A 16,409-nucleotide genomic window follows, 5' to 3' on the forward strand; every position below is an offset into this window, starting at 1 on the left:
GAGGTCGACTGGCTGGACCATTTGGAGCTCATCTTCAACACCGTCAGGGCATCAGGTAGAACATGCACAATAATAATTGTCATAACGTTTTTTGTTTTTTTTAATCTGTTGTCCCTGAACTGGTGGCAAATTTATCCCCCTCAAAACAGTTAAATCAATAATAAAAGTACAATCTAAACATAAAGAGCAGAAGAAATATGTTATAATGGGAGTGACTGTGAGGGTTTATGTTCCTTTTTATAGGAGGCTGGAGTAACAATCCCACTGCAGGGCAGTTCCAGGGCCTTTTCTGCCGTTCGTTGTGGTGTCTCATAAAGTGGGCCAGGAAACATGGCAGCTCATGCTGAGACTGTCTCCCTGTCAGCTGCAGATATGCACTTCGCTTTGATGCCACGGGAAGATCTATGGAGACCAAATAGAACCTCTAGATTTGTGTGTGCCTAATTCTTTAACATGTCTGCCCGTTTGTGTGTAACTTTGGGTTTGTGTGTGCTTGATTTGTAACTCAAACAGTACGTTTTGTTCGTAACTTTGTACACTTGCACTTGTGTATTCACCTCTACACTCAAATATCTAAAAAGTGTGAGTACAAAAATACAAAATGATAACCATCTTAAAAACTAACTTCAAGTTCAAAACGGCTCCTACGCATTCAAATCTTTAAATAGTACGCACTGATTGCCTGATACACACAGACAAAACCACATTTACGCACAGATCTGTATGTAAATGTTATAAATGATGACTTACTACGTCAACAAAATGACTTGACTGTTAAACTCAAAGTGCTGTAAATGTTCACATTTTCCAAACTTCTGATTTTATTCTCAGTTTACAGGAGTGTTGGTTGTTCATAAAATATTGTTAACTGGAATATCTTTTGTCATGGTTAAAATCAAAAATATTCAACTTTAACTCGGTTAAAAACGGTTAAACGGTTCTTCCTACCATCCATGTATTTTTTAAACCAGCTCAACTCTCTCATGTCGCAGGGTTGCTGGAGCCTATCCTAGCCACTGTTGGGCGACAACCTGGAAGGTTTGCAAGTCCATCGTAAGGCCAGCAGTGGTTCCATCCATCAATAAAGAGCAACATATGAAATACGGTGATACGGCTTTATATTGTGTGAAGATAGCTCGTATTTTTGAAGTAACACTAAAATCATCTGCATAATGAAGACTGAAGTAGTGAACGTCCTCTTCTTCCTTTGAATTATTAGCTTTGATCCAACCTGCATGTGCAAGAGCAAAAAAATAAATAAATCAACAAAACAGGCATCTGGATCAGACTTTAGGAATAAAAATATTTACAGATTTTTCTTTTTAAATTAGTAGTAAAGAGAGTAAGACTCAGATTTATATTAAATAACCAACTTAAACATTAAATACATTCATAATCCCCCAGCATTTTGGAGTGACATGCGCATTTAAGTCTCTAAACCATAAGTGTGTCGTTAAAAAGTAATTTTCATAACAAAACCAGACTGGAATGTTTATAATGCTTTACATTTACTCGTTCTGAATAAAATATGCTTGCAGGAACATTATTGGTCCAGAAAATACACGATTTACACAGAATCACACGGGAAAACAGGTCAAAGATAAAACTTTCAAACTGCAAATCACACATGACAACCATTTCCTTTATTTTTTTTCCTTAGAGAATTCACTATCAAAACCATAAGTCAACGTCGTCATTCAAAAAAGCAGTTTTCACAGATTACCCTACAGGTGGCAGCATCAGGCTTTTTAATGACTGATCCTTTCCTAGAACTGGGATTTTATGTAAAGTTGCAGCAAATCCCACTGGCAGTTCCTCCTTTCAACAGAGTGTCCAGCTTCACAATTCTGAAACCGAGAAAAGCTCTCTTTTGTAAACTTTCACAAGCATGCTGGAAATTTTCCCCGGATCATTTAATGTTTGTGGGCATTGAGATTTACAGAGCGTCTCTGAGGTTTTTCTGAAGAGGGAATTTTTAAATGTTTTATTGCAGTCTTGGAAGCAAAAGTTGGGGTGGATGTTCCATGATGGAAACCAGTTTGTTAGTGATTCTCTCTGACTTTCAGTTTTGGTCTATTGGAAGTTCACAAATCATTCACACCTTTCTTGAGACTGCTGACATTTGTTTGAGCTCTTCTTGAAGATAGATTGGCAGAGCATGTTCTACACAGTGCTGCATGAAAAAGTAAGTTGCTAAGAACATACTGTATAATAGTTGACCTGTTTACCCTGTAAAGTCTTCCAAAGAAAATTGATTAGGTCATGTTTCTTTTAATGTTTACTTGTACAAATCCAAGATGACATCTTATGCACATGCAATGCACATTGAATCAGTTGATTTGTTTGGTAAAACTATAACTATGCCCCCTTTTTTTGTTATTTTAGGACCACACAGTGTTCTTATTGAGCAGCTGACATCTACAGCCAAATTAAAATAAATTTCATTTTGGCGTACAGTGACCTTTTTCCCGTTTGTATCAAGAGCTTCTTTGACAGCACGTTTTCAGGAGCAGCTTTCACATGCAAATGGAATATTCAACTCCAGACCTTTTACCTGCTTAATTTAAGAAGAAATAATGAGGTAAGACCCTACACCTGTTCATCAAACAACGACTCTGTTGGTTGTCCAATTAGACCTTAGCATCTGAAGAGGAGGCTTCTACATATCAAAGATCTTTGATTTTTCAAACATTAACTTAAAGGTTACTATCCATTTCAATTCCAAATCCATCAGAGTACTGTTATATATTTAGTTTAAAAGCTAAACAAAAAAGAATTTAGTGAAATTTAAAGAGGTCTGGATATTTACTTACATTTTCAAAATTATATGAAAAGTAGAACTTGAGAGTGTGGTGAATGTACTTGCTATGTTGCATTTAAGCACCTAAATTAAAATAGGATACCTCACCGTCTCGACCCACTTACTAATAGACACACTCCACCACCTATGTCAAGTTTTCTTACCATCATATTAATACCTAATTCATACTTTTGCCACAAATTTATGCAGAAATTCAGGAGTAGTAAGACTGACAATTCTTTTATTACATCTTGCAAGTATCTCTGCATTTGACAATTCCAGATGCCTGGAGGGCTTTTATTGTAAAAGGCAAGAAAGATTTAATGTAGACACTCAAAAATAGGAAAATTAAAAGCAGAATGACTTAAAAATAAATGCTGTTACTGATAGATGTAATATTAATAATGTGTCAGTTTCCAAACAAACATCTAAGGTTAGCCTGGAAATATGGCATCTGCATGTGCTTTCATTGTTGTCTATCTAGAAAAGGAGGTATTGTTGAGATCTTTGACATCATTCTGGCTATAAAATAATTAGGACAGTTTCATGCAACCAGGACTGAAATGAGCCAAAGGCTGGCATAATTTGGAAAAAACGATATTTTTGTAAAATTTGTTTTACCTGCTAATGGTCTTCATTTGATAAAGTTTATTTGTCCTCAAAAATGGGCTAATTTTAATGACTGATTACATCATCTATGCCCAGTTATATAATTTATTGAAAATATAGTTTTGTGAATATAAAGGTTATAATAAAATCAGGAGGCTAAGTCGATAAGATTGCAAAAAAATGCTCATTTTGTGATTGTATGATAAACATTCCCTCTTTTTTTTTTGCTTTTAACACATAAACTTTAAACACAGCAAAAACAGAATTTTAGGAAAGAAAAAAGACCTTTCAAGAAAAAAAATGTAATATGTGCTGTCTTGCAAAATGAACGGTTTATTCAGAAAGTCTGTCAGTAGCAAAATAATTGGATTTAATTTGATCAGTTAGAAAATAACTTGGACCAAATATTATTTTTTCGCTTACAAATTCAAAATAGTGTATTCCTGGAAAAAAAGGCCACACCTGAGAGAGAGAGCCGTTTCACCTGGGCGCCGGAGCGCGGGCGCTGATTGGTCCGTTTGGCGTCCTGCCCTGAGGTGACGTCAAGGGGAGCGCCGCTGGTGGAGATTCGCGGAGAAAGCTCGGAGCAGCGGACACAGACGGGACCGGACAAGTCGGTGACAGCTCGCGCGCAGGTAGGGGGGGCAGCGTTTGTTCAGGGGTGACAAACTTCCGCGGTACACCGCGTCAGACCGAGAAGCGTTTTATTTTTGTTGTCGAGAGTTTTGGCAGGCTGGCTGGCTTAGCTTTGCGTACGCGCTGCAGCGTTTCTGCTTTTCGTTACTACTTTGTGTTCAGAGGCGACCTGAAACGGGAGTTTTTTAGGCTTTAAACGGCGGAGGACGCGCGCGCTTGGAGCTGCAGTGCTCTGGTGTTTGGTCCTTTTATATTCCCATGGAAGACCTGGATGTAACTGCAGCTGCAGATTGACATGGAACAACATGCATGGCATTGATTGACATGATAGCTTTCTCTTCTCCTCTCACAGTATTATGAGTCCCACATGAAATCGTTTGGTGTAAACTGGATTTAAAGCCCCTTAATCCGCTTTGTGGTCCCGAAAATGTCATTTTCTCTAAACTTGTCATTTTTAAACTTCACTTCTCCATCCCTCTTTTCAAGTTCCTCACCTCTCTAGCACACACCTGGGATCTTGGAGAAAGTCCACTCACCTGTCAGTAAAGCTGCTGTTGGTGAGAGTTTTTTTTTTTTTTTTTTTGTTCTCCATCCACAGCAGCTGACCAATCAGACGGCTCCGTCTCATCTTTGATATTCAGCTTTTGAAACCTGCTTTCTGAATGAAAGGATGGTGGGAGAAACGTCAGCTCATAGAAAAATGACTCACCTTTTTGTGCCGTTCGCTTGTCTTTAGCCCGCAGGAGACGGTGCTCACCCACTGCTGAGGCCTTGAGTTCAGCAGTTTGACTTAATGACTCATCCTGCTGTGTAAAATCTTTGAATGGACCCCTGTGTGTGGTTCGCTTTTACCTTATCAAGCATTTTGTTCATTTCATCCTGTTGTGTGTGCTTATCTCACTATCTGTACTGGTCTGTAAATATCTGGGAAGCACCGGGTTTCTACTGATACCATCCAACAAAACACAAATTGGACCTAATTCTGAAGAAAGATCTATTGATTAAAGACCCACTTCAATGAAAACGGAGATTTTACCTTGTTTTTGTAGCAGTTTTTCCCCTTATACAGTAAAAGAAAAGTCAGCTCAGCAGTCACATAGAAACCACAATCGGTGGGCCCGAAGCTCCCTGCTCCCCTCCATTCTGATGCATCCACTTGCAGATTAATAGATTCATTAACGTCTTTATTTCCCTCATTCCAGCTGGCATCTGGATCAAAACTAAGGCTGGATAGCTCCAAATCTGCTATTGTTAGGTTGGAGATATGAGGGGCCGTAAGCCAGCAGGAGAGCGTATAAACAAAAAGATGAGGGGAAATAAGTGCAGACCCACAACTCAGAGGCGAACAACTGCTGAACTCCAGCCGTTCTGCAGAAACTATGTTCTTGATTTAGTCTAAAAACGACATAATCATGAATGAAGATCACTGGGAACGCTTTTAGGATAAATCGAGAGACGATTGGAGTGGGACTTTAACGAAACCCTTAAACATATTTTATATTACTATAGCATGGCTGATTACACACCAATTGACCAGTTTGCAGAGTCAATACAAACTGATAAGTGAGTTTTTTAAAGCTATTTTTAAAAGTTGAAATTAAAGCCCAAAAACTTAGTAAAGACAGAACTGAATGGATGGAAACTTTCATACCTTTCAGCATTAAAGTTTCCCCTTTAAACAAACCCTAAGCAGCTGCAGCAATTTCTGATGAATCAGTGTTTGCAAGCAAAAATAAGCACAAACAAAGAAAACTCTTCATTATTACAGGATATTTTGGCCCGTGTTTTCCAGCACATTAGTCTTTTTCAACTTGTAAATGCGCATACTCCAATGTTGCAGACTGTTTAAACATTAAGCTGTGTGTTTTAGCAAATAAATTAGTTTTTAGCTTTCTAAATGCACATTTGTAGGAAAGCAGTCCTCTTGTGTTTGAGTAATCTTTACCGCCAGCCACAGTTTGGAGCTGTGCCATAGACTTCCTGTTGAGAAAAGATGCCAAAATAAGGAAGTAAAGCCAAACTTCTTTTTGCTTTTTTCCTTTTTTTTTTTTTAAATGTTTGAAGCTTTTTCCTCTAAGCCAAGCCAAACAATTATCATAAAAAGAAGTTGGCTTGCTCAAATGCGTCCTGCCAGTTAACTCTTCTGTATATTTAATGGTATTTGTATGCCGCTGCGGTAAATGCTGCACTAAAACTTGTTACCAAGTGTCCGTTTGTCACATTTAATTGTCGTCACGTGTGCATGTGTGTTTTTTCTGTATTCTGCTCATCAAAGGAATGGGAAACCAGTGAGTACAGTGACTCTCTCTGTAAATATTCCCGGGCGAATGCTGCATGTCACCTTCTTCTCAGGGAACGCGGTCATGATGTCGTGCATCCTACCGTCTCAGGCTTCTGCAGTCCCGTTGCTTCTTTGGGTTTGAGCGCCCACTGGCTCAAATCACGTCACCAGCCGGTGCAGAGGAGGAGCTCCTTTGGCCATCTCCATTCTCCTGCATGTGCTTTTATGAAATCCCCGTACAGTCCCACATGTTCTCGCTGTGGCCTCCTCCTGTCCATGTGAAACATCAACCTCATCCTGCTGTTTATAGCATTAGTCTGTTTGGAAAACAGCCCTCATTGCTCGTGTTTGACTTGAAAACTCCTGCAGCTTGTGTTGTTTGACGGAAAGCACCTGTGTGTGTGTGTGTGTTGTGGGTCTTTCTGATGAAAGGCTGATGTAAACACATAGACGTTTGATGCACTTGTGTCTTCTTAAATCCTTTCGATGCATGAGTGATCAGAAAACTCCATAACAGAAAAGTGAGATGCTACATTTCAGTGCTTCTCCGGCTTCAGTTGGTGCTGTTCCCTTTAGCGGTCATCGCGTGCATCAACACAATGATCAGCTGTCAAAGAAGGTGAACCTGAAGCTCCACTGGTAGTTTAATCAATCTTTAACAATTGACTTAGGTGTTTTAAAGCATTTCAGCTACAGCTTTAGCAAATATTTTAGCTTCAAATTAATATTATTCCATTATTTTCAGCATGATATCATTAACCTTTTTAATTTGACCCCCATGTTCTGTAAAACTGTTTAATTTGAAGGGTTTAAAAATGAAATATTGCCAATCTCTCCCTGAAGAATTTCTGCACAACCTCTTCATCAACCTCCAGAGGGTGTGGGCTTTTTGCATCCGTTTTCTAGTAATACCAGGGCAGCTGAGGCTGCTTTTTGGCGCAGTTTCTACTAAATTTAACAAGTAGCTGTCTGTAGTATTGTGAGGGGAGGGACGGGGGACTGTTTTCCTTTTTTTTAAATTTTTTATTAAGTCTCATGGGGCGGGTGGAGGCTTTTACTGTTCAAAAGGATTCTTTAACTACAGATGATCTAAATGGTGACCGGACCTCATCACACGATAAAGGCTTCGGTTTTCTGCAGTCTCAACTGCAACACGTTTCAGCACTTCCTTTACAGACATTTAACAGAACTTCCTCTTGTGGCTTCCTATAGCAAATAACGCAATGTCTAAATTAACATCACTTCCTTTATCGTCAGTTTTTACTTTATATTATGATTTACAGCAATCAAGAGAGCAGGTTTGTACCAAGTTTAGTTCCCAATCCTTCTATATTGTTCCCTAAATTGAACAAAAAAAATCCTTATGTAAACGATTTATTAAAGCGTATTTGTTTTTTAAAAGCGGTTAAATAAGAATTTATGCTGCAGATTTAGTTGTTTTCACCTGCTATCAATGTGAAATACTGTTGCCACCTGCCATTAGACACTAAATCAACTTTGACACTTGGATACCACAGCAGTTTCTTTGTGTTTCCATGGCACCGTATATGAAGGCAGGTTCTGGCTTTAGTCAAGGTAGCAACTGGGCTCTGTGTTTGTGTTTGCAGGAAACCAGAAATGCTTTGGAGAAAAGAATCCTTCTCTTTCTTCTGGCTTCAGTTGCATGTTGTGTAGCCTAAAAGTGTTTTTCTTTACTTTCAAATATACTCTTGATCCTGTCTGTGGCAAAGCTACCAGCTGGTTCTGGCATTTAAAAAAAAAATGCAACATATTGGTCCGTCATCAAACCTTCAGAAAAACAGCCCTCAACTCATTTTAGAATTGTATTCTACATTCTCGTCCTTATAATAGATGAGCTGTGAAACTGTGAGAAAGCAAGAAGGGAGAAGGAGGGAGGAAGTTATGCTAATATGAACAGGGCTATTTTGGTCTGGGACTTGGATCACAATAACTGTGACAGTGCAGCCCCTTGTGATCGCAGCTTCACTTCAATTTGTGACAAAGACAAACATCTACATGTGAAACTCCCGCAAAAAGAAGTGATATCAGGAAATACTGGCTTTTTTGAAGTCTTCAAGTCTAGTTTGGGCTATAGCATGCTCATCCTTGCAGAATGCATGCATGCATTCTGCAAGATGATATTCTTTTGCAGCCAAAAGGCCTTCTGCAATAGAAAAGTTTATGTCTAATCTGGCTCCAAAAACATTAAATGTAACAAAGAGTTAATGCTCTTCTGATGCTGCTTGTCATCAAATAATTTACATACCCAAATTTATTGACTCAACATATTTATATTTATTGTATTGCTTCTCACCCCATAGATAAACTCTGTGTCACAAATTTTATGAAAATAATGGTAATAATGAATTCTCTTTAATGCCAATTGTTGATTTGTTTGCAAAATTTATTCAACGATATGTGTGAAGTATCATCGAGGAGGCCTGAGTTACATTACAATCTGTGCGTTTGAGACATTTCCAGGTGTTGTAGCTTAGTCTTGCAACTATAAATTGGTCAATAATTACATTTTAAATTCATAATTAATACATATTTTGTACAATAAAATGAATTTTCTCCTGTGCTTTGGCATCACAAATTGTAAAAGCACGCATCACTCATGGTAAATGGTAAACGAGGTATACTTTTCTAGTGTTTTCTACCTTCCTCAAAGGCCCAAGGCGCTTTACAGCCTCATACTCGCAGTCACCCATTCACACACACATTCACACGCTCATCACAGTCATGGTCTCCAGTTTACACCCAAGCAAATTCAATCCCCGAAGATTCATCTGAGAATTTTTTAATATGATAACTCGGTCCCCTGAAATGCACCAAAAACATGTTTGGTTAGGTTAACTTATATTTAACAGCTGACTAATTGCAATGAAATGATCAAAGTTTCCTTAAAATTTGATAAAAGTTACATCTGTGTTGAAGCAAATGTCCGTTAAAAAAAGTGAGCTTCAGTGAAGTCCTGTGTCTCCTTCTGCTTTCCTACCAGTTACAAATGTTTCCCTCTTATTGTTCCTCACCAGTATTGTTTCTGACCGCAACAACAAGAACATGCCACTGGGCGAGGACAGCCATTCCTGGAAAAAGAGGACCACGGACGTCAAGGAGCAGTATGACTTCAAAGAAATTCTGGGAACGTAAGTGTGCAGCAGCAAACCCTGCCACCGCGAGGGTTGCAGGGAAATTATTAAAATGCAGATGTTTGTAATTAATGTTTTTTGCAAATGCAAATCTGTTTGCATGAGGTGAGGTCTGCAAAAGACAGGAGAGGTTTGCATGTATTTCTTTATCTGCGGCTAATGCTGTGGCATTGATTGAAGTGGTGTGGGTGTAGGTGCGTCATTTTCATCCGTGCTTTGGTTGCTTTTATCAAGCATGTTTTGATGTTTTAGGGCACATGTGTCAAACTCAAGGCCCGCGGGCCAAATGTGGCCCACCGTGTCATTTTCTGTGGCCCGCGAGAGCATAAAAGTTTTTAATTTCTTAGAATAGAAAATAAAAATTGGTGTGTATTTATTCACATCTAGGGGGAATCAGACTTGAAATATTGGATTGGGCAACTATACATTAGGACTGAAACACTGTCAATATAACCTAACCTGACAGAATCAAATTTAAAAGCATTTATGCTACAGTAACAAAGCAAAAACATATGTTTTCTATGCAACTGCAATTGTCACTTTAAAAAGTTATAGTAAATAAATATTGAGTTATTTAACATTAAGGAGTAGTTCCATGTATTTCTCATTACATTTAGTTCCATGTATAAGTTATATTTGGCCCTTTGAGGACAGCCACTATGCTGATGTGGCCCTCGGTGAAAATGAGTTTGACACCCCTGTTTTAGGGAGTCTGGCAAAGTATTGTGGCTCTTGATTGAGTTTTGTGTCTGTTTGAGCTGTGAGCAAACCTGGTTTTGCGATGGATGGAGAATTTGCATTTTGGGTTACATTAGAGATTTTTGCAGAGTTTTATGAGTACTTTTAGCCTTTGATTTGATCATTTTCTTTCCTTTGAAATAGGATATTTAAAAAAAAATTAGGCACATCCATTCCCAGTAATAATTACACTTTGAATCTATCAAGCTTTAAAGATTTGATATTGTTGGTAAAGCGTCATTAGAAACATTTGTTTTGGTCTGGATCTGTGGTATTAAGGAGCAAAACATGGGAAATGCACCTTAAACTATTTGCTGGAGCCCTTTAACTTTGCCCATCGACAGATGAAAAAAGTATTTGTTCATTTCAGTGTTCCTTTCATAAATGTCATGCTAAATTTGGTGAGAGTTTGTCCTTCCAGTTCTCCTTTTTTAGTCAGTTTCTTACTAATAAGCTTAGCTTTTGCTGTGTAAGGCACCAGCTGCACTCCTGTCTTAAATTTAGTTTAAATAAAAGTTTTTGTGTTGGTACATAGGCAGGCATTCCATTTATGCATGGACAATTTGTTAAGTTTAATTTAGTAAAAAACACAATTTGCATGCAACTCTGTCACCTGTCAAGACTCAGCTAAGGGCTTTCGTTGCGGTTTCTTAATGATGCTGCTTTCTATACAAAATTGTCACAACAATTTTCGGCTCTTTTATGTCAATTCTTTTCTAATGTACTGTACTTACTTATTTTATAGTGAAAGCTCCTGACATATTACACAAAAAACACAAAACAAACAACTCTCAAAGACCCACTCTGATCTTCTTTTGGTCTAATTTCAAAGCGTTCCATTACGATTATGATGTTTTTATCAAAAAAACAAAAAACCTGTGTCTTTTTCTTGGACATAGTTTCTGCAGAGCAGCAGGAGTTAATTAGAATTCACCTCTAAGTTGTTGGCAGGACTGGTGACACGGAGCGATCCCACCCCCATTCCTGTCACCCATAAGCTCTCTGTTGTTTACACCCTGTCCTGCTAAATTAGAGCCCTTCGCACCCCCAACCTAACAAAATGACGAGCAGTATTGTACAGTCCAGAGCCAGATTCCAGCTCGGATGGGGAAAACAAAGGCGTACATGAACGCATTCGTCTACAAGTACATCAACATGGAGCAGAACAGGGCGCTTGTGGACAGCCCACTTTATTTTCTTCTTAACAAAAACACTCTATTTTTTGTTTTAACTGCATTTATTTGCCTGCTCCTGATTTGCAGCGATTTGAATAAAATCATATTCAGGAATGCAATTTTAAGCTGAATTTTCTTCGTATGTGTGAGGAAAAATGGTGCAAGACTGTTAAAAACACCAAAAACACCTTATTTATCAGAGTGGATTTTATAAATCCCTCTGTCCTAATTGTTGGTCTTTATTTCTGTGTCAGTAAACAGGATATTCATTCCAAAAAAGGCATTTCCCTTGGAGGAATATTTTATTAATCCCCATAGCAGTTAGTCCAGGATCCAGTAATTTTATCAAAGTGAAACCAGGAACTTGATTCATGAAAATAAGTCACGCCTCTTCTTAAGGAACTATTTTATTAAAACCAATTGGAAAAACAATTTTTATTTTATTTTAAACTTGTTGAGAACAAACAGTTTGTGGAAACAAAATGAAGTTCTGGAAAGAAAATCTGCAAAGAATTAACGATTTGGTTTAAAAAAAATGTAAAGGTTAAACTGGCAGGAAGTTTCCTGCTAGGTCGTTGTGATGGGCTCATGCAGGAAAAAAAGCCTTTCTGCTCCTTCGGCGCTCTCATTCATTCGTGCAGCTCTCCACCTGCCCCTGGATCGGGGCCGAGATCACCAGCAGACATCGCTCAGCTGTGTGCCACATTCATTTGCCATTGCTGGATTGTTGTCTTGGTAACAACAGAAGACACTTTCCATAATGGACTCAAATAGTCACTATGGAAACAAAGTTTGATTTGCTATTTTGCTATTAATAATCCAGCACAGAGTACAAACGTGTGCAACGTGCAGGGGAAAGATGGGCTCCTTTTTCTTCACACGGAAGAGCTGACACTCACACACGTGCACACCTCTCTGTGACTGTTTTTGGATCACAAAGACGATGTGGGAATAGATGAGCTGAACACAAATGCATATAGAAATAAAAACGACATCAAAACTGCCTCGTACATTTAACTTTTCCACAAATGTCACCTAAAAATGTGTTTTAAATTATAAAAATGTGGCTATTCACATATATGAGAAAGATGGATGCTGCAAAGCTGACCTCCATCAGTTTTTATGCTCGCTAATCCCCAGCCGCAACCATATGTCCTGTAATCAAAACAGATAGGGATTAACAATAAACAAACAAGCAATAGCTCTTTCCCCCCGATCAACTCAAACCCTCGTTAGTCTTCCCTCTTTCAAAGCAAATTTCCTACATTGAAACTGTGCCAGCGTCCCCACCTGCATTTTTTTTCCCGGCTTCTTTGACGTTTGAAACGCCCTCCCGTTCTGGCTGCTATATCTCATCTCCTGCTCCCCCTATCCTGCTTGGGTTCCCCGCCGTGTTCTCTTCCCAGTGTTTCCTGCTGCCCTTTGACTTTTAGCTAAAAGACACAATTGCTCCCCACACCTCGACATGGAACGCTCACTGTAATCGCTGAGACACCCCAGGGTTTTATTGCTGTGAATACTCAAAACGGCTCATTTCGTTTAGACACTCAAGAGAACCTCCCACTTCATCTCTATAATCATCAACTAGGCATTTAGGATTAGCAATGTGGGTAAACTAAGTTAGCCAGAGGCAATAAGAAGATGCCGGTAATCATCATTTGGTTGAAAAAAAGGAAATCTACCAAAGGCTTAAGTGTTTAAAAGGCCTATATCATGCCTCTCCTAAGCCTTTTAAAGTAAACTAGATCCATATATATGATGATACATTACTTTTGGCACACTGGTGGGTGTGTGCGTTAGCCCGGGGGCGGAGCTGGCAAAGCAGACTCCTCCTGGAAGGGGCTGTTCCTCACTTTGTGACGTCACAATGTGAGGATCCACTTGTTGAAGTAATCAAAATACCGCTTTGGGGTAGTTTTTGAAGAGGAATTAACATATATAATACACTTAAAAGCTCAAAAATTTGATTTTGCATGATATAGGCCAGGGGTCGGGAACCTATGGCTCGCGAGCCATATATGGCTCTTTTGATGGTCACATGTGGCTCGCAGACAAATCTTCAATTTTTTTTTATTCATCAGACCAGTCCTTCTCGGGCGCGATGCGATGCCAGAGGCGCGCAGTAGTAGCGGTGCTTGGAGAGAAGGATCTGCGCCAGCATTATCACTTTACTATTATCTATTATTTCACAGAGTTTGTACCACCCGGAAACCTGTGAATTGCCGTGCCTAAAACTGTGCGCTCCCGTCTCTGAGAAAGAGCGCGCAGTAGCGGGGACGGGATGTGTGAGGAAGAAAGCAGAGGGTGAGGGTGGGGTTGTGGGCACGGCCAGTAGGTGAATCGCGCAGGGATTGTAAAAACATAAAACCCGCTGCCCGTCACTCACTGCAGCGTGTGAGTGTGTGTTTGGCTCCCCGTCTGCATGTGAGCAGTCTGTCTCACATCTAAAGAACATTCAGACCAACGATCACGTTTAAAGTCTCAACGCCTGCGTGAAGCAGAAACTCACCACTTATCAACCAGACTAGACCATCAGCAAAAACTACCACGAGAAATACTCATCATTTATCAGCAACAGCATAACGATATTATTAAAAAGAATCCACAGACTTATTGTACTTTAGAAGTGTTGAAATTACATCAAATGCACACATTCACTTGTATATTTAGTTTTAAACATATTGTCGCGGCTTGAGTTTAACTGGGTGGCTGTTGGGCCGTGTTATAAGTTCTGGAGTTCAATGAACGCATCATGCAGTGATCTGATTGGCCCCCAGTTCTGTCGCTCAGCCTATTGTTAGGTAGTTTGGACCAATGGGGTTCAGCTATGGGCCGAATAAGGAAAATGGGAGGGCTGGAGCGGGAGCAGGGGAATATAAAATTGGGAGAAGCGCTCTCGTCTCGGCGGGAGAGATCCAGGAGTTGCTGAATTAATTTACGGCATTTGTTACAGCCAGCATTAACCAGAATAAAGAACCTTAAAAGAGGTTAAGTCTCAGTGTGGGAAAAGGACACCACATTATTGTATGTATGAAATTACATTTCAAAATATGTGGCGTTTATGGCTCTCTTGGCCAAAAAGGTTCCCGACCCCTGATATAGGCCCTTTAAAGACAAGCAGAGACTCTTCAGTTGAATATGTCAAAGCTTGTGTGGTCTTTTACTGTAGCTTGGCTAAAATCATGAAAGGTTTTTCCCACACTCTGTTGCAGGCTGTGAAGTTTGATGACAAATTGCTTTAATGAGCCATGTTGACTTTAGTGACATTTAAATGGCTGCGCATGTTCTCATGCCGCGAGCAGAACGGGAAAATTCTTGGCATTTTCCTCTTGGAGAACATGGCAAAAAAACACAGAAGAGATGAAACAACAAGGGACGGGGCATGGGAGGAAGAGGAGGCTGGGGAGCGTAATCATCTAAAATCGTTAGTGCTGATGGAGCGGCCAGCTTGTGTCTGTCAAAGGGTGACCCATTGGCCCCTCCCCTCACCGGGTGCATTGATTTGAAAAGAGTAGTGTTTGTGTTGATCTGAATTAAATAAAAAAAGCCTGCACAAAAAGGTTTTTGGGTTGTTCTATCTGCTGTAGCTGCTTTTTACAGGCAAATGGCATGTTAGTGTGGTCTTCTTTCTGCCTGGTCTGTTGTGGCCAACAGCTTTTTAACCATAAACACCTGTAAAAAACAAAACAAAAAAAAAACCCAAACATGTGACATGTTTTTTTTTATTTTTTACGTCAAATAGTTTTCCTGCTAAAATTCATCATGGACATATTTGTCCATTTTCGGTAAATAAAAAGGATAAAGATGAGCCAAGGAAACGAAATTTCCCCTTTTTGGAGATGGAATAATAATTTATCAGGTGTTACCGTGTTGCACACCCGGAATAATCAAAAATGGTTGACCCAGAACCACAGATTGAGGCTAGAAAAAATGGGAACCTTTTGCTCCATTTGTTCCCTCGCGTTTGTGCCTCCAGGCTACAGGCCTTAATGCTGTCTGCGGGCAGACTTTCATTCTCAGATACTTTTTTCTCTCTTGTTTGGACTCTACTGGTGCTGGGAAATGTGCTCATAAATGACTGTAACTAGACCGCAGGGTCAAATGATGCCAGTTTTAAACTGAATATTTTCTTTTCTATTTATCTTCTACAATATATCTACAATCAGCATGCATGGCACATTATTAATGTAAAACGAGGATATTACACAGTGAAGTCTTTAAACTACACAGTGGTGGAACCAGCATCCAGTGGTTTTGCATGAGGTACTTTGGTTGTTTGAGTTTACATTGGAACAGTTTGTACTAAACTACAGATCCAAGTGTCCAAACTGTGAGAAATTGAATCTATTTTTAGTGGGGTCAGATGGAGGCCACCCAAATACAGCCTCAATATCAGGAATTTTTAGATAAAGGGTTTTTTTGTAAGTTAGGCAATGGTGTTTACCAGTAATTTGAACGAAGAGAAATCTAACTCTAATCTGTATCGTCAGTTCTCCCACTTTTACACATATAATGTTCCCCACGTTGACTGTATCTGACAACTGGAGCAAGTGAGTGTGATGCCACCCATAGCTTACGTCCGGCTCCAAGGAAATGAAGTCAATTTCCTTTTTTTCACTTTTTTGCGATTAAAGATGCCGCTGTTGGAGCCAGATGTCATCAGTAAGCAGCGCTTGGTCCGAGTTGGTCTCACCAATCAGGAGTGAGCTTGTTGGAAGGCCACACCAGTTGAACACAGACTCTGGAGAATCTGTCAATCAAATGTGCTGAATGTCTTTCAATGAGGCATCTGATTGGTCAGTTTTTTAACTAGAACAACTTGCACTAAAGAAGAAATATGAAAAAAATAGGAAGAGAACATGTTATAAAAAAAAAAGCAAAAATAGTTATCCCGACAAAAGAATGACTGAGTTGTTTAATTCTCTATAGAAGTCAATGGGGTCTTGGAGCCAGCGAGTACTTCCTGTTTGGAATGCCAGGGGAGTGGGGTCACTCAGTCAACGGTTACGCATTTTTCC

The 16,409-nt window shown here is 39.5% G+C and overlaps 1 protein-coding gene across 9 annotated transcripts in view; it reads left to right on the forward strand.

Annotated features, from left to right (window-relative positions):
* Nucleotides 1-3,907: 3,907 nt before the first annotated feature.
* Nucleotides 3,908-16,409, forward strand: part of camk1b (calcium/calmodulin-dependent protein kinase Ib) — a 38,252-nt gene continuing 25,750 nt past the window's right edge. For 2 of the 9 annotated variants that reach the window (XM_020703536.3, XM_078947721.1), the window contains exons 1-3: nucleotides 3,921-4,044; nucleotides 6,321-6,333; nucleotides 9,362-9,475. In XM_020703536.3, coding sequence (XP_020559195.1) covers nucleotides 6,323-6,333; nucleotides 9,362-9,475 — 125 coding nt within the window. In that variant the 5' untranslated portion in view covers nucleotides 3,921-4,044; nucleotides 6,321-6,322. Of the gene's footprint in view, nucleotides 4,045-4,531; nucleotides 4,603-6,320; nucleotides 6,334-6,866; nucleotides 6,946-9,361; nucleotides 9,476-16,409 lie in introns of those variants that run through there. The other 7 variants (XM_020703533.1, XM_020703534.1, XM_011475537.3 and 4 more) reach the window with 5 other exon arrangements.

Source organism: Oryzias latipes, chromosome 5 (assembly GCF_053564925.1).
Source record: "Oryzias latipes strain Hd-rR chromosome 5, Olatipes_Hd-rR_3.1".
NCBI classification, from domain to species: Eukaryota; Metazoa; Chordata; class Actinopteri; order Beloniformes; family Adrianichthyidae; genus Oryzias; species Oryzias latipes.